The sequence below is a fragment of the Vidua macroura genome, chromosome 2 (assembly GCF_024509145.1).
Source record: "Vidua macroura isolate BioBank_ID:100142 chromosome 2, ASM2450914v1, whole genome shotgun sequence".
NCBI classification, from domain to species: Eukaryota; Metazoa; Chordata; class Aves; order Passeriformes; family Viduidae; genus Vidua; species Vidua macroura.
Genome location: NC_071572.1, coordinates 28513376 through 28532610, shown reverse-complemented (window position 1 = coordinate 28532610; position 19235 = coordinate 28513376). Strand labels below are relative to the sequence as shown.

The window sequence follows — 19235 nt, the reverse complement described above, 5'->3', positions numbered from 1 at the left end:
GCAACGCTGTTGCCCCAGACGCGCTGCAAGTCGCAGCGTACTCTAACAGCAGTCCTGCTTTCAGCGTCGTCCTTCCGAGACAGGAGGCCGCGCCGGGGGTCTCCTGCTGCCCTGGTGGCCACTGTGAATGTAACTCCAGGTATAAGCCACCAGTCTCCCGACGCGGCTAGAATTCAGGAACACCGAGGCGCCGCGGAGCCTAAACCGGCGGCAGCCCCGAACCGCGGCCGCAGGCTCACTCGATACGGCAGCGCGCAGGCGCGGCCCAGCCCCGCCCCCAGCCCCACCCGCCAATGGGAGGGCGGAGCGCCGCGGTGATGGCGGCGGCCGTGGGGCGCGTGCTGCGGCTGTGCCGCCGCTGGGGCGCGGGGCCGCGCGCGCAGGTGAGAGCCGGGCGGGCGGTGAGGGGCCGGGCTCGCGCCCCGCCGGGAGCGGCCCCAAGGGGCGACATTGCCTGGGAGGCCCCGGTGTGGTGCTGCCCCACCTCCTGGGCCGGCGGGGCTGAGGCAGCCCTGCGTGGGGAATGTGGAGGGCTGGCGCCGCGTTCGAGTCGTCCTTTTCGTGAGCTGTGTTTCTTTCCCTTGATGTGAAGAGGAAGAAGCTTGGTTAAGCCTAGAATTAAGAGAGTGGCATATAGAGCAAAGCCAGCGCAAAAGATGGCAGTTTTTAGGTTGATAAGTTTGAATGATAAGCTAAAACACAAGAAGTTCTACCTCAACATGAAGAAGAACTTCTTTACATTGTTGTTGGCAGGAACTGGAGTCTCCCTCCCCGGGGACCTTCCAAACCCACCTGGAAGCATTCCCGTGTTACCTGCTCCTGGTGACCTTGCAGGGGGGTTGGGCTGGATGATCTCCAGAGGTCTCTTCCAACCCTGACAATGCTGTGATTCTGTAAATGGTGTTCGGTTAGCAAGTGAGTAGATCATGATGCATAGAATCACGGAAAGATAAGGGTTGGAAAGGACCTTGAAGAACATCGTGCCCCTTGTGCCATGGGCAGGGGCATGTCCCACTAGACCAGGCTGCACAGGATAAGTCTCCTGCAGTGGAGAGCAAAATGTGCCCCACAAGTGAGGTGACTTCTGATTAAACAGAATTATTTTGTTTCGGGGGTAGTGGTGTTCAGCTGATTGCCATTTAATTAAAAAGCTTAGCTGCTGTCAGTATTGTTTGTACAGTGGTATTTGATACACCTGTATATATATTTAATCAGTGACCAGCAAGTGGATAAAAAGGCCTGTTGGTAATGCTTTCAAGTTACAAAGTAATTTAGGATAATATGGGCTGAAGAACTGTTGGTGACTGAACTAAATCAAACCATGGGGTAACGGAAGAAAGACACAGTAAGAAAATGAAATGTAATACCGGAAGGAGCAATTTGAGCTATTTATATTGGTTACATCTAGATTAACTTTACCCATTAGGGATAAAGACCTGGTGCCCATGTGGGTAGTTCTTTATACAGCAGTCAGGAATACATGCTCTTAAGATGTGCAAGGAATGACAAAGAGAAGAAAGCTGAAAATATTCTAATACTTGATTTCCTTCTCAGTTGAAAAAGTTTGTGTTGCTTTGGTTGTCTTGTGTCAAAAGTATGATTATGACAGTAACTTGGTTTTCCTGGCGAGGCACATCCTTAAGTTTTAACATTTGTATTGTAAATGAGAGAATGTTCTCAAAGGAGGAGTCACAGAGGAAGGTAGGACTGAAAGGGGCCTTGATGGATCCTTTATCTATGCCTCTCGCCCCTAGAGAGGGGATCAGTACCTAAGCCTGTGGCTATACACAAATTGTCTAGCTGTCTGTGAACCAAAGGATATGGAGAGAACTAATGGGAGACAGAGCCCAGAAACTGTAGAGACTCTTCTGTCCATTAGGTGTAGTTAACTTGTGGAACTGTTTGCTGAGAATGTTCAGGAATCTCAAGGATTCTCAAGGAATGTTCAGGATGTTCAAGCATTTATGTGAATACAAAAATTAAGTTGAGAAACTTGGAAGAACATTCACTGAGCACCATGAAAAAGAGGGTACTGGCATGCCTGAACTATAGGTTGCTGGAAACCAGGCAAGTGCCCTGGGAAAATCACCACTACCTGTTTGTCCTGTCCTTGTGCCTCTCACACAGACTGTGTTTGAGAACAGGGTCTAAGTTGATATATCCATGTTCTGACCTGCTGTAACAATTTCTTAGATTAAACACTTACCTGTCCTGACTGTTTGGAAATTTTTTTTATGATGCTTGTCCTAAAAATACCTTGCGGTTCTTTAGTTCATTACTTCTTGTTTATCTTAGTGAGAGAAAATGTTTAATTTCTTAACTTTAAAGTTTCTTGCATTGAGAGGCAAAATGGAGGAGGAACTTTGTAATTCCAGTTCCCTTAGCATTGACTGAGCAACAGGTGTAGTTTCCTATTCTTCCAGAAAGCAAATGGCAGAGATGTAGTGCTATTTATAAAGAAAAAAGGATCTAGCTTAGTTACTATCTATCATTCACCCTGATGTGATTGAATAGCTCTTCTCAGCAGAAGAGTTCAGAGTTCCTATTTAATTTGATTGGGTTGAGTGCTTTATCTAAATCACTGTGGATGTTATATGTGCCAATATCAGAAAGAGATTATGGTACTTTGGTGACAGACTTTCAGAACTACATACTTTAAATGTAAGAGAAGCCTTTTTTGCACCAACGAAGATACAACTGAAAAGCCTCTTAGTACCTGAAAACTTGGGCCTAAAAACAACCAGATCTGAATTCTATTCCCTGTTATAAGCATCTGACTTTTGCCATGCATTGCTGCATTTAGAGCTATTTTTACTTCCCCATTGTATAGCAAAACTTAATATGTAGATTTGGTTAAACATGCACAGAGGCAGATTTTCTGAGCAGGTGAGATGCTGTTCTATGGTTACCTGCCCAGGGACTTAATTTTGAAAAAAAAGCTTCTTCTGATGAAATACTTTGTGAAATCAGGTATAAAAAATAACATAAAAGCACTTAGTCATATCTGCTGACATCTTGTGATGCTTTCCGATGTGTTTTGCAAAATGCTTCTGAGACATCCATCTGATACTGGTTCACATAATTAGTTTTTAGGCCAACTAAAATCTAAGATTACATCTATATTGTTTTAAATAAATTAATTAAAACACATTTTTGTGAAACAGCACTCTAGAAATCCAAAACTCACTTATTGAGGAAAAAACAATTCTTTAGAAATTGGGATGGCTCTTAGCATTTATATTCTGTATAATTGCTATGTAAAAAAATATTTTTCTTGTGCAACAAGTAAACAGGACTGTCTTGCATGTCTGCTGGGTTCAGTAGCATCAGCTGTGCCAGTAGCTGGAGTATTGGACACTGGGCAGCTTTAGTCCTGCATAGTGATGTGGTTATACAGCTCCAGTTCCACATCTCTTAGTGAAGTCCTACCCCAGACTTGTACCCCAACTTCTGAGTACAAATTTGTTTATGTGATTTTTGAAAAGGTGATGGTTGAAGTCTGCTAGCTTAGGGCATGGAAGAATCACGAAAATGTGCAACAGTATATGTGCCATGTCATTTGGTGTCATCTTCTGTCTCTGCAACTGTGTCTTGTTGTAAAAGGAACAACTTTTGGGCTTGAATTTAAATCTCTTTACTCCAGTCCGTCTTTCCTCCCATTCCGAAAGTACAGGAAACTTCTCTGTTTATTGGTTTGGTTTATATCCATGTAAGTCCAGTGAAGCAAAATAAACAGGATGAGTAAACACGGTCCTGGTTACTTCTCTTCTTGGAAGAAAATAGGCCAGAGAAGTTGACATTGTCTGAAAGTGCTAATTTTTTTTCTAAGGCAAATTTAACATAAGCTGATTTTCTATAAGTTTATGGTCTCCCTGTAAAGTCAGGATTTGCCAAACAGTTTTAATTCTAGGTTGCTCAGAAAGGAGTTGGGAAGGAAGGGTTAATCACAATGAGTTGTGTCCAGAAGTAAAGGCTTTCCCTTCTCCCATGTTCTGGTGGAAGAGCATGTTATTTCATGACCATTGTTAATAATGTTAATATGCATTAATATTATTTTTTAAATGGTGAGGCTTCAGTAATGCTTTATGAAATGTGTGAGAAGTTAATGCAAACCTCTGTTGCTTCCTCTACAAAGTAGAGGAGCATGCTTTCTTGTTTGACTGAAATGCCAGAAGCATTTAGCTGTGCTTTGCAGTTTCTGCCTGTGCCACCCATGAAATAGTGCTCTTATCCCAGAAGAGGTACCCAATACAATAGATATTAATTTACATAAGAGGCTGTTTTCTAATTATGAACAGTTTGTGTGTCCAGGGATTTTTGATTAGTGACGAATTGAAACTAGGGAAGAATATGAATAGCTTGAGGGAAGAATGACAAAAATGAGAAAATTACAATAGAAATTGACAGGAATAAGATGAAAGCAATCTTTCTTAAAGTATTCTGTTTAAAGCATACCAGAGAGAAAGCTATTTTGGGCCAAGTAATAAGGAATCGTATGTTCATTAACAAGAATTACAAATAATTAGTTACTATTAAGACAAGTTAGACAGAAGATGAATTGAATTCTTTCCTGAGGAGTGACTAGGAGAGAAAAATAGGGAATATATGGAGATACCTTTGCTTTCCTCACTGCTTTATAAGGAAATCACCAGAGCCTTGCCTGTGGAAAATATGTACATTTAAAATTTTGATTATTTTTCTTTTAATTCTGTGTATGTCAATGTTTCCTGACAGGAAACATGAATATTAAAGAGAAAAGAAAAACGAAGAGACAAACCAGGATTAGTGCTGCATGCAATATATGTAAGCTGTGGAGAAAATGAAGCAGCAACAGGCCCTTCAGCACCAAATTCTACCTTGACCTGTTTTAAAATCTTTTCTAGTGGAGTTATATGTTACTTTCCTGAGGTTCATACCCTGAGGGACAAATCTTTGTCAGGTGGAAGCATAGAGGGTCAGTCCTTTCTGACTCATGTGATCTTGTTCAAAGATTACCTTCTGTACCAAACCTGATTGAATTCATGGGACCTATCTTGCAGCCCAGGCAGGGGCTATATACAGGTTTAAAGCTGCATACTATAGTCTTCATTTCAAACTGAAATTTCAAGATGAGTTATTATGTTTTGTATATTGAACACTTGACACAGGCATGATGGGTAAATTGGTCATGAACAGCTTTACATATGTGCAGCAAATTAGATGACATGGATCAGTCCATCCTGGACTACCAGATGTCCAAAATACCAACTGGGCTGTGTGAAAGTACAAAGAAAAGCTGTATTTCATTTCCTGTTAATGTAGGACTTGACCATGAAATAGAGAATACCAAAAGCCTCTTGTCACAGAAGTTCTTGTAAGCTAACTGATGTTGCTAACAGAAGGTACAAATTTGATCTGTTTTTCTGATTGCCTTGCAAATACATTTATGTAATCTTGTTTTGATGAGACATGTGTTTGTATTGTTGTGGTTATAACTGGGTTTTGAGATTACTGTTGTATTTGTGTTAGTTACAGGAAGGTAGCAAGTATTTTATTTATATTAGCTGAACTAATATGATGGTGAAATCCATCGGAATTCTCAGCATGTCTAAGTTGTGCTCTGAAGACAATTCTCATGACTTAGAGAACATTGAATCATTTCTAATACTACCTTTGTTCTGTTCCTCATAATCAGAACCCAAACTACTTCACATTTGTTTGATTTTTAATGTATTGCTAAAGGTAGACTGGTAGCTGCAGCTGCCAGAGCATCGGGGGCAATTTAATAATTTGCTCAAGGAAATGAAGGTAAAGAAAGGACTCCCCCTCTACTTTCTTTCTCCCAGTTGAGTGTTTCAGCCACCTTCTTGTTGCAGCTTTGGCAATTCTCTGAAAAGTAATCTCTGAACTGCTCAGACTTACCAGCTTGGCTGAGAATTGCCTGCTTGTTGGGATAAAGCAGAAGTTAATGTTGTGCCCCATGTCGGCAGCTGACTTGGCTTGCAGAGGAGTCCTGTGCCAGAGCTGGCACAGGGTGAGTAAAGGGAGTGGAGCAAAGAATGCTGGCAGGGCTGAGCTGTGCGATGGGTGCTCTCTATCTTGTGAGGGTGCACTGTCTCTTCACAAAGCCTGGCCATGGCATGTTGAAGGAAGGGATGGGGGTGAAGTCTTTCAGGGTACTGTGTGATGAACAAAACTTGGCATTTTTCTGAATCAGAAGTGATTCTTTTTCTGTCTTTGCTTTTCTGTCTCACATTGCTTTCTTTCTTGTGATTCCCTCCCTCCCCCCACCCTCAGAAGACCACACAAATAATTTGTTCTCATTCAGTTTGTAGAATAGTTAACCTGCAGAGAACTTTAATACTAATGTTGAAGAGCCAAAATAGTGCATAATATTGACACTAGACCAGAATTGAGATATTACAGCTCTGTCAGTGAAGCTCCTGTTTGTCTGGCAGAGACCATCAGTGAAATTAGTCATCTTAACAGCTGGTTGTCTTGATAGAAGTGAGACCAAACCTGTGTGCCTGAGAAGGTAACTGCCCTGTGAGTTATGACTTAGCTGGTACAGTGCTCAGTAGTATTGGCTGCTGGACTACCCTACTAGTTTTCTAATTGGTCTGCTTGAGACAGTGAAGTAGCTTAAGAACCATTCTGGCACCACAAACAAGGAAGGAGCACGCCTTGGCCTTTCCAGAGCTTTTATCAGTGTTTGGTCAGTGGCTTCTGAAAAGCCACTAGGGAGCTGCCCCACTTATTCCTATCATACTTTGTTGTGAGATGCCTTTAGGTGAAGGCATAACCTGCTTATTTGCTGATGGTTTTTGTTTTCCTTTGTGATGGGATCTGTTGATCAGTGCTGTTCCTTGCTTTTGCTGAATGTTCCTGATTTAGGATATATATGTTTCTTTCCATCAAAAAAACCTTCTAAATTAATTGTAATGTGTGAAAATGTGGAGGTTTTAGAATGTGTTTATCTGTTCATGGACGTTAAAGCATTGGAAGAAAATGGTTTAATGAGTAATAATGCTTTTCCTGACTTATTCCTGTGATGTGTTGAATCGTGTTATAGGTATGAATAACTTGCTATAGTATTCATGTATTCATTTTATTTAGAGCTCACTATGCCAGAAATGTAAAATAAATCTCTCTTTTTTTTTTTTTCCTGTTAGACATTAAGGCTGATCTGTACCACTACACCAGTGCAAAGGAAAAATGTAGGAGCCTCAGGACCTGAAAAGTACACAGAGGCATTTATTAAAAAACAGATTGAAGAGTTCAACCTAGGAAAGAGACATTTAGCCAACATGATGGGAGAAGATCCAGAAACTTTTACCCAAGAGGATATTGATGTAAGTACAGTTGCTCTGTTGGAGAAGTAATTTACTGTAGAGTTTCAGATATTGAAAGCACTTTACTTCAGCATGAGCCCCTCAGCTCTCTGTGAATTTTAATCAAACTGTCAGAATAAGCAGTAATACTGCTATACATTGCAAACATTGCAACTGTGACTGTGAATAGACATTCTACTTCTGCTACCACGTGAGGTCAGACATCCCAGTATAGAGTTATATACTATATCTTGTTAAAGCACAGTAGGTTCTTTTTAAAAGTGCTAATGGATAATCCCCTTGATCTCAGGTTATAAGAGGCACTGTAAAGGTTTATGTAGCATTTGAAAACGTTTACTCACAATTTGACCTGCTGTGTATATTTAGGGTTTTCTTGCGTGATACAGTGGTTGCTGGTAACATACATTCAATTTTATAGGATATTTTATAACCAATGCACTGGTTTAGCTTGAGGATTTTAATGTAGATGTGAATTTAAGCTCATATCAGTATCTACAAACATACTGTTTTATTGTCATTCCCTCTCATGACTGGCAGATGGCTGGCCTCCTCTTCCTCTCTGTCATTTAGGCTCATGTAAAGATAAACTCCCTTTCACTCAGAAAAACGCTTTGTTGCATGGATGTTTCATTTTTTCTTTTTCTTTTTCTTTTTTTTTTTTTTTTTGATCTCACCTGGTCTTCACTTCTGTCATATCTATCTTATTTTACCATACATCAGAGGTAGGAAGGAGAAATGTCATTTGGTGACATTCACTCTTAGGTGAAGCTGTGTGAAGTCTCATGGGTGAAGTTTCCTTTGCACAGCAGCAACACTACTGCTGTAGCCAAGGCAGCCCAGTGTGCCAGCAGGGCCCTTAGGATAGAGGTAGTGATGTGTAAGTGCAAAGCAAGAGATGTCCATGGTTTAGTTTTTTCAGGGTGAGGAGATTTGTTAGTTGCCTCTCTTAGTTGCAAAATTGTGGCTGTGTCCATTTGAAAGGCCTTGGCAGTGTGCTTATGCCAAGAAATAATATGTAGATTGTGATACAGGCTCATTTCAAACATGTTTGACAGGCTTGAAAACTAAGTTCTAAAAATAGGCAGCAAGGTAAAGCGATACAGAGTAATGGTCTGTTGAGAAAAAGGCTGAAATGAGACTTGAGTTTTATCAGGTATCAGAAAATCCATAAAGGCAGCTTGAGTTCACGTCACAAATCCGTAGGAAATAAAGCTTTGTGAGGGCAAAGCTATGCACTGATACTGCATCTGTGTAGAGACGTAGGAATCTCTCTGTCCTTCTACAAACAAGTGCCAGTACAGAGACCCTGCCAGTCTAGGTGTAAGTGGGTAAGGTCAACAGTAAAAGTATTCATTGAGGTCAGCAGTAATACCAGGCTGACTCTTAACATTGGCTATTTTACTTCTCTGCGAGCTGTAAAATTTCATTTCCATGTATTTTTCAGGTGTTTTTTTTCTTACCTTTAATGATGTTTATTTTTTTGAGTTCCTTTCTTGTAAACTAAGCATGCACCAATCTACCATGTCAGAATACCTCCCATGTTAATACAATACAATGATGATGCTGATAGTTCAGTTTGCCTGAAAGGTTAATGGTAGGAAAATGTATTAATCTGGAGTCTAGCTTCCTTCCTTCCTTGACAGGGTCTAGGAGGAAGGCTTCTAGAAAGCAAGAAGTGCAAAATGACCGTATCTATGTAATGGTTTCTTCTTTATAAAGTCACAGCACTATGGTCATTTGCACAACATTAACAAAGCTCCATGATTAGTAAAAGCAGATTCATTCTGGAAATTAGCTTTTACAAATGCAGTGCAGGTGACAGGTGTGGGACTGCTTTGCAGACTGCTTCTGAAATGATGGAGAAGTGGGGCCAAAAGAGTAGTTTTGTTTGGTGATACCAAGTATCTGCGGTTTGATTTCTTCATATTCCATCAGGTATTGGGAAGTAATTAAAGTGTGTAATAGTGTCTGTTATGCATAATTAAATTTCTGTTATAAAAATATAAAAGCTCCTTAAGCACTGGCAGGAGAATTACCAAGCTTTACATTTTGAACAGCAGTAATTCTTTCTGATGAGTACTTATATACCTCCATGTCTTCTGCTGTTAATCAGTCTTTGCAGTGTATTTCAAAAGTAGACATCCTAGGATCCTGTCCTTCACTGGAGTTTTAGGTAGAGTTTAATAAAAGCTAAACCTTGTGAAGTTTTAAGAAAGGAAAATAAGTTGACTTACTTGCTAATCCTTGGATGTTGTGGAAGCAGAATTGCCTCTTACTGATGCTTTTATTTAGGAATGAAAAGTTAAGCTGTGCATTACAACAGTATTTCTGGAGGAGAAAAAAAATCCAACAAATTGATATATAACTCTGCACAAGTCTACCAATTGCTTTTTAATTGGTATTATAGACCTCACTCTGAAGCTAGGATGTTTTATTCTCCTATGTGTGAATATGTGCTATGAAGTTTTTCTAATTGATTTGCTTTGCCCATTCCATTTGATGTATCATTTTTCACAATATTTCATAATTTGTGCTCATTTCTAATGAACAGAGTCGTTAGGACAGGCATGTCTAAGTACAACTGACAGCTAACATTAGGTGCCAGATGCAGTTTATAAAGCTATGTAGAACTGCAGAGAACAGTTTAAATAAATTAGCACCTGTACATTAGTCTCACTTGCTGGTAATTTATAAGCGAATCAGTAGAGATGACATTTAGGTAAGTCATTGATCAAGTTAACAGCTGCATACCCACTGCCCAGCTGGGATACCTAATTAATAGAGATTGCAGTCCTGACCTAGTGCTTTTCCCCATTTGAGTCTGTAATCCTTTTATTTTGTGATTTAACTTCTAACTTACAGTTGTAGTAAACAGCCCACAGCCATTTTCCACTGTCAGTTCTGTGATATTCCACTTTAAAGCCCAGAAATCTAAGTAAGATTAATACAAGAAGAGTGTCTTAAGCTTCGTGACCTATTTATATGCCAGTATTTTTATTATTCATTTTTATGCAGTCCGTAAATGCTCTCTCAGATACAAGCTCATCATAAAGCCAATACTCTTTCCCTGTAAGAGTTACTAAAACTCAAAAGCTAAAGATCTGCGTTCATTTTTGCTTGTTGTCTGTCTTATGACCTAATGGATTGTTGTCAAGCAGATGGAATAATTTGAACATAAAATATATGTTTTCCTCTACTAGCATTTATACTGTTGGAAAAATACCAGTAAGGTAGTTAACTGTGAAAATGTTAAATGTTGAGATACTTAATTCCTCATCAGGTTTTTTTCAAAAAAATAAGGCTTCTTTCATGAAAAATTTCTTGTATCCAGCTTGCTTGTAAAGGTGACTCGGCACATCTCATTTCTAAATAATGTTCAAATTTTAGTAACACAGAGTATTAGAAATGAGTGAATATTGGCAAATGTGAAATGTCAAAAATGTTTTTCAGAACAAAATGTGTTTCTGAACTGCCTGTTGTCTGCAAGAAGAGTGTCTTGTCCAGCATTGTCCTTACAAAAAATAATGAATTTTGGATTTATTTAAATAGTTGAAGCGAGAATGCTTTTTTCAACTCTTTTTAATTTTTTTCCCAGTGGAAGCAAACTGCACCAGTATTTTTTTACTTCTGCATCAATCTGAGCTGATGACTGCTGGATTTTTTTTTTTTTACTCTTTCTAATACTGTTCCATATTTTGAAAAAATGAAATGAAGATAGAAATAAAGACTGTTTCTTTCAACAGATTTTTTTTGGTTTTTTTTCTCTGCAAGCTTGTGACAAGACATTAATTTTCTTTTTGAAAGTGATTACATAGTATAAAAATAATGTAATATTAAAAGAAGGTGGGGTTTTTAATGACTGTGGATTGTTTTGGGTTTTTTTTCAAGTGATAGAGTTAAAATGGTATGTCACTTTGGACTTGAGACTTCTTTCTGTACAAGCTAGAATTTAGCTGTAGATGAGCAGTGATGGGGTTGGTTTCAATCAATTCTAGGAGTTACTTGTTAGAGGAGAGGTTTGTTTTGCAATATAAACTTTGTTGCGTCACTTTTTTTTTTTTTTGGTGGGGGTGGGTTGTGGTTTGTTTTGTTCATAACCTTTTCTGTCCTGTTAAATAAGAAAGAAATATTTCAGAGTTAACATTTTGTGTCCCATTTTTGTTTCATTCATTCCTGGGTTTACCCCAGATATTCCGGATTTTGGATGCTGAAAACTGTTAAAGAATACTGCTAGTGTGGTTAGAAGGAAAACAGCTGCTCCAGAAAACATCTTGGTCTGAGAGGTGATGAAGTACAGTGACTAAATGATGTGATTCAAGAGGCACAGTTTAAGAAGGGAAGTGGCTCTCTTATGATCAAGTTGAGGAGTAGAAGCTGAAACAGCTTTTGCTCAGGTGTTTCATTAAAATGTTATGGCATAAAGTGTCACTTCTCACTTCAGTGTTTTGATGATTAAAATTTCATGTATATTTAAAAAGGAATGAGCTGGATTCTTGAGCCTGCTGCCAAAAAGGGTGCTGCTGCAAAGAAGCCCCAGAGTAGAGGTGGTGTTTGGTTTTTTAATTTTTTTTTTTCTTCTTTCCTTTTCCCTAAAATACCTTTCTTCACTGGATGTTACTTAGATAACTATCTTTGCACATGTTTTGAGCAATGGGAATTAGTGGAATGTTTTGTATTTGAGCTTCAATAAAAAATGGGCAAGATCAGTTGAAGAACTGAACTGTTGAAGTCTCCTATCCCAATATGACTCAGTCAACTCTATTTGAATTAAAGTATTGAATTCTTAGTTTCTCAAGACATTGGGAAAAAAAAAAGCAAAAGAAAAAGTAACTCTTACTGACCCAGCTGAACTTGTTTGATTCAGAGTTTAGTCTCTGACGTGCAAGAAAATGAGCAAATAACTTCTTGGCTAGTAGGGAGGTGGTAGGAAGGGAAGGACAATCAGAAGTCAGGATGTGCAACATCCACAGGGAAGTGGAAAGGTGAGGATGTGGCAGGTACACTGAATTTATGCAACATAGACATGCAGTGCTGGACAGATTATTTAATTAATTGGTTTGTGTGTTTGAAGGACTGCCAGATTTTTTGGGTTTCTCTGGTTTTGGTTTTTTTTTTTCTTAATAGGGATGGAGGGTTGTACTTGTTATTCCAACTGGCTCGAATTAAGAAAAACTTAAAGCTGCAAGTGAAAGACATTTTGGTCCTATGGACAGTATATCAACTCTTCTGGTCCCTCAGCAAATGGTGATATAACAGGATTTCTTTTAGTTTGGTACAGGAAAGTTAAGTTTACCAACTGTGCAGTTTAAGAAATGTCAGATGTAAACTATCATGTTACTAATGTGTTCATTATTATCTGCTGTTTTTAAAGGTGTGACTACTGTGTATTTTCCTCTTCTCTGTGTGCATCAACAGTGAAATTCAAAAACAAGGATTTTCAAATCCTTAAAAGACAGGGCTAAATTTTTTTTAGTAACTCATAGCAGAAGCAGACTGTACCCGATCCACCTTTTTTAAGTAATTTATATAGTTATTTTTGGAAACGCTATTGTGTTATTAGGTACCAGGATTTTTAATTGTGATTCTGCTGAAAGTAATTATGGATGTTTCACTTTTAGAAAGTTGTGGTTTATTTCCAAAGAAAATGGCAACAGTGTGATTTAACAAACAGAATGTGAAATAGCCCCAGAACCTGTCGAGTATAAAATGGGGGGAATATATCTTCTATAGCTTACATGATGACACTGAGAAAGTAGTTATTCATATTCAGCACAACAGTTTCTTTAATCTGGAGTTCAAGTCCAAATAAGAACTAAAAAAAAGGGTATGGGCCAAGACCCTTGAGGTGAAAACCACTTCTGGAATGGGAAACTGCAGTTAAATGTAAAGGTTTCTTGGGAACTTTACTGCTAGCATTTACACCTTGATTATGAAGTTTTAAGAGGGGCATTCACCTGCTTTTTCTGTTCAGGAAAACGCAGCTAACATGCAGTTAATTCTCTATGGAATTTTGGTTTGAGACCTGGAGATTCGTAAAAGGAAACCTATGTTCCATATCTGAAGACATTTTAAAAAGATTTCAGGAAAATAATTTCATGGTTATGTGCTTCAGCTGCAGTTTGGAGAAACTAATTCTGATGTAATTCCTCAGATTGATCCACCATCTTTTTATATTGCTAGTACAGGGCTTTTAAAAAAAAAAATTCTTTCCTACAAAAATGAAACATTTGCATAGACAAAATCAGCTTCTGTAGATGAAGTTCCCAAGAGGAAGTCTGACTTTCTATGTAGTTGTTAAAGTACAGACTGAGAACCTAGCTATGTAAAATTAAGAAGAAAATTTTGAATGAAGCTGAACTGGAATCTGTTGCATTCCAGGATAGTTCATCCTTGATTACTTTTCCATAAAAAGAGAGAAGCCAGGAAGACTTTTTCTTTCCATTTTGCAACAGCAAAAAAATAAGCTTATAAAATGAGCCATTCTTCTTTGGTTAGTTGTGTGGAGATCTGAGAGTAGATGTTAGGATTTCTTAATACATGATGTGTTCATATTGTAGTGTGAAAGACATGAGTATACACTTTAGCAATAAAATAAATTTTCCAAGAAGTAGAAGGTCTCAGATGGCAGCTACTTTTTTCATTGTAAACGTTAATTGTTGTATTTGGCATTTATTAAGGTGTCATAGTTACAGTCACTGTTTTGGCTGAGATTCTGGAAATGCTTATATAAAGATTATGTCTTAAATACATACACAGTCAGTCTCAGGACCCTGTAATAATTTCTTTTAATATATTATATAAGGTGTTGGTTTAACATCATTTGGCTCACAGTAGATTTCTCTCTTGTCATCATAATTAATCCCCATTTGTTCATAAATAGGTGTTCACCTACTGTGTGTATGCATAAAATGTCCATTGACTAACAAATGGGAATACAGTAGTCACTAAGAGAAACAAAATTACCGTTTTATAAAATCAAGTTAAGCCTTTTGTTTGCTTCAGAATTCTGAAAATTTCTGTTCAGAATGCCAGTAGGGGATTAATGAAAGTAATAGGTTAGGTCTTTTTACACTCCATGCATATTAAATCTGTTGAAGCACTGACAAAGCACTCCAAGTCTATGGAAAAAATTATCAGCAAGTAATAGCCCTAAGGTAGCCTAACTAGCAAAGAACCATTCTTCTTGAGAGAAGATTTTAAACTCAGATTTTATTGTAATTCTACTTTTCTGTACTGTCTAATAGAAATATAAATGAGACCCCTGCCAGAAGGGTTTATTTGGTTGGTCCATTTTACTGTACAAGCACAATATTTCTGTCTGGAGCTCTGCTACCCACTGTTTGAAGCTAGCTACACTTGCCAGGCTCCTACATCTGGGAGCTTTTGATGGCTAGCTTTTTCTGGTTTGTTTTTAAAAACAAATGAAAATAAACAGCTCTGACAAATGCATGTTTTTGCATTATTAAATTATGGTTTAGTTACATTGAAGAGGGAGAGTAAGATGATACTGAACAGAAATCTGTGTCAGAGCTTAACTTTGTAAGGTGCTTTGCCTTACATTTTGGCCAGAATGGTACACTAACTTCATTTGTTGTAGGCAAATAATGCTTGTTTTATATATCACATAAATATTGGTAAATATTGATTAAGTAAAAATACAGTATGTACCTTGTAATTAGTGAAAACAGTAAACAGTGAGTGTGATGAATATCATATATTTTTCTAAAGTGTTTTATCAAACCTTCAGGGAAAAAATAAAAGATGTCACTTGTGTCTTTTTTCTCTGGGTGGTTGGTTCAAGTTCAGCAAAGATTTTAGTGATTCACAGTTGTTTCCAATTGCAGTGATCAATGAAATGCTTATTTAGGCTATGTAAAATAGCTATTACTGCCACAACAAACATGGCTTTTTAGACTTGAGGAAACTATGTCTGGAAACTGTAGAAAGTGGGATTCCAAATGTTTAAAATCTGGCTTTTTCCTGTTGCCTTAAATAAAATTTCTGTGCTTAGTCTGTCAGTAGGCACTGTTAGCAAGCACTGATACTTTCAGAAAGATAAATAGATAAGTATTGTGATTTCCTCTGGAAGTCACAGCACTTGAAATTTTACTGGAAAATCATTATGTATAAAGGTGGTCTTTGGACTTGAGTAGTTCTGGTAAGTTATGATAAATGTATTCTAAAAAAACTAAATTTGGCAGAAGAAAGTCCACTGATTCTGATGCAGTAGAGTACAGCCTTCAGAATGAGGTTTTACTTCTGAGGATTCCAGAGGAAATGATCTGGTTTTCTTTTCAGCACATCACATGTGTGTCATGTTTTCTTACTGATTTAGTTGCCTACTGTACAAAAGTTATGCTATTTTTTGCATAAGAAAGTACATAAGAAATGTTTTTGATGATGCTTTTGTGGGAAAAAAAGTCACATACGAGATCTTTCTTCTTGTTTTCAGAGAGCTATTGCCTATCTCTTTCCTTCTGGCTTATTTGACAAACAAGCCAGACCTGTGATGAAGGTAGGATTTCTTGTTACATTTCTGAATAACTGTAGCATGATACTTTGAGTAACTTTTTCCTTTTGCTGATATTTTTCATTTATTTGCAGCATCCTACTGAAATTTTTCCTGAGCAAAGAAGTAAGTGTTCTTAGATACTTATTTTATTATTTCTAAGCATTAGAATTGTTGCCTATGTAGAATTTCTTATTTTTATGGCTTTTTTCTTATTTTTATTGGCTATTTTCCCTATGTTTCTAATGACTGCTAAGACACGAGCAGTAAAAGTCTGTTCTGATATTCTGTGGTTTAGGATGAAAAATTATCAGAGTGCTGCTGATCTTCTCAGAAATTGCCTTAACTGACTAAGATAAATGTTTTTCATTGTTTAAAAATAAGCAATAAATAGAATGATGCATAGAATCTCTTGAAGTCATGTGAAAACCTTTTGTTAAATTCAGTAGCTTTTTGTCAGAGCTGTCTATCACCTCCATAAAATATTCATTAATACTATTTTAAACAAAAAGTTTTCTTTGTAACTTCGTTGCTTTAGAAGATTAGAAATTACAGTTTTGAATTTTTTGAAATAATAGGTAGAGAGGAACCTCTCCTAATCAGTTCTTTGACCTTAAAGTCCTAAAGTATGTCTGTCATACTGTCTTTGGTCTTGCTCCTGAGACACTGTATAAAGTCCTAGGTATCAGTGATATACCAGGATGTTAGTCAGTCGCTAAAATCAACAATTAAATATTAAATAGAATGTTTGAAAGATAAGGTCAAAACCTGTTGACTGTTTTTGACTAGTATTTAGTATGAACTAGTAGCATGGATGTGAAATCCTACATTCACTGAGTTATCAGGTCCCAGATAAACTTTTCTGATTATCATTAAAATCTTAAAGTTTTCCTTCCTTTTCCCTGCTGCTGAAATAATTGATACTTGTTTTTCGGGGGACTTTGTGTCTTTGGAAAGCAGTCTAAACTATATGAAATTCTGGATTTTCAGCTTTCAAATGTTATCATGCCTTGTTTTTCAACTTCCGTGTATTGTGAAGTAAAAAAGTAGAAAGTGAAAGGGTAGGAGAGAGTTAATCATTAAGTAGTTTTAAAATCCAAAGGCTGTTTTATGGAAGAACTAAGCTACTATTCTATATGCTTTCAGGACTAAAGCATTCTTTGAATGCTAGCAATATCCTGAGGACTGTAAGAACAAATTAGTATAAATGTGTAGTTTTGTATTTATATCTAAAAGTAACACATTCAATAAGTATCTCTTAAGGCAGCTTTGTCTTTTCTATGTACTGCGTCTTCAATAACTTTGAAGTACAAAAACTTAAATTTATACTTTGGAAAATTTCCAGAACAGTTTTTTCAACAAAATATGGTTTCACAACTGCATACATGGAAAATCACCCTAAGTAGTATATGTGGGTAAAAGTCCCCTTTATTCTTTCTTTTCTGCTAAGTTTTGCATCTTTACATTCAGCTTCTGAATGTATATATATATCTTGATGTTCCAATCCAATATATATTGTGCTTATCAGACAGGTTTCTGGAGTCTTATCTTTGCCTTTAGTTTACAGATAGCCTTAATTAACTTCACTGGATAAAATGGCTGGGACTTTCTCTACAGTTCAATTTGTAAAAATCTCTCAGGTTTTTATTTTTATAATTTTTCTTTATTTGAAAGAGATTTTTGTTATGTTATCTAAGTTTGCCTTTTTCTTTTATTCCAAAGTTGAATTTTGTCTTTAAATAATATTTTGTAATGAATAAAACACACTGGATATGCTGAATTAATATGGAACATTTGTTTTCTTGCTGGACTAATTATGTAAACTATAGGATAGGTATTTGTATTTAAATATCCCAAATGTAATAACACAAACAAGTTCTAAAATCACCCAAGTTCTGAATATTGTTGTTGCCCACAAAAGACAAATGTACACATCCTTAGTTTAGCTTAGATGTATTTAGATGTATTCTTTAGATGTATTCTTTGTTTTAGCACTGTTTTTTCCAGAGCTGCTTATCTTTCACTTTTCAATGTAGATTTCAGTTGTCTCTTACTTTGTACTTCTATTTGTAATACCACCTATACAGTCTTTTAGAGTTGTACACAAAGGATTTCCTTATGTCAAATGTTATTTACAACTATAATTTTAAATACTTTATTATAATTGTAGAGGGAGATTAGCTTTAAAAAATATTATCTAAACTATAAGATTTCTAGGCAGATTGAGCACCTGTAAAATGTCTTTGTTCTCTGATATTTAAAAAGACAGTATTATGAAAGAGGTTTATAACTGCAGTTATATACAAAGGAATTTTTTTTTAGTGATTGTATATTGCTTTCTTGTCTAATCTTGCCTTCCATTAGAAATCCAGTGGGGAGAAGATGGCCGACCATTTAACTTCCTCTTTTATACTGGCAAGCAGTCGTATTATTCATTAATGCATGTAAGTATGTTATCTGTAATAAATAATGTCAGCTCCCTGTCAAGTGCATGTTATTCTAGAGGTGCCACTCAGAAGCTCCTGAGTTTAGTTATGTTTTCACAATAGGCCATAAAATCACCACTGAAGTTACATGCAATATATATTTTTGTGTCACAATATTTATTATTATGAGCATTTGTATGTCACATTTAAGAGAACACACTGCATAATAGTTCTTCCTTTAATTTTTGGTTCATTTTACTGTTTTGGCTATGGACTGGTTTTGTTTAGTCTGAACTCTTTCCTCTAGGTGCTCTATCTAGTTGGTAGCAAAAGATTAATAGTGGAGAATGCGCATACAACAAAAACTTTACTAGTTCTATCAAAGTTCATTGTAGAATAAAAAATAGTTCTTTTTTTTCCTCTGTGAAGGGCAAAGCTATAGGAAATGTTATTTGTGCTGACATTTAGTGTGAAGAAAATTTGCATTTAAACTGCTTAATTGATTTTTCTAAGATGGTTCCATTCATGCAAACTTAAGGCTTTTTCTGATTAATATGGTTCCAGGAGTAAAGGATCTGCATCTTTTACGTTTATGAAAAAAGCTGTATCTAATAGAACACCACTAGACCTTGAGTCTTGACATGGGTTGTGAACAGACCTTTCATATCTGTGACCATCAGTAGCACAAGCATTATTTGCATCTTTAGAAGAGTCTGTGGGAAGATATTCCTGTTTCTTACATGTACTTATAGAAGACAAAAGCATTAATAATGTAATAATACAGAAATATTTAATTGGATATTCACATCAGATTTTGTTTCCCCATTAGGTAGCTTTAAGAAGTTAGTTCTGTGGTTAGTCAGTTGTCAGAAAAACAAACAAACGTTACCGTCACAAATTCAGTGCACAGCTTTACTGAGTATAGTGTTTCTATTAGAATGATCTGATATTTATTTGAGTTCTGTGTAC

The 19235-nt window shown here is 36.9% G+C and overlaps 1 protein-coding gene across 2 annotated transcripts in view; it reads left to right on the top strand.

The window, feature by feature from the left end:
* The first annotated feature begins 293 nt into the window (after window positions 1–293).
* MRPS9 (mitochondrial ribosomal protein S9) overlaps window positions 294–19235 on the top strand; it is a 33988-nt gene continuing 15046 nt past the window's right edge. Inside the window, exons 1-5 of one of the 2 annotated variants that reach the window (XM_053971996.1) lie at window positions 294–383; window positions 7152–7331; window positions 15784–15846; window positions 15936–15966; window positions 18205–18284. In XM_053971996.1, coding sequence (XP_053827971.1) covers window positions 294–383; window positions 7152–7331; window positions 15784–15846; window positions 15936–15966; window positions 18205–18284 — 444 coding nt within the window. Of the gene's footprint in view, window positions 384–5903; window positions 6014–7151; window positions 7332–15783; window positions 15847–15935; window positions 15967–18204; window positions 18285–19235 lie in introns of those variants that run through there. The other variant, XM_053971997.1, reaches the window with a different exon arrangement.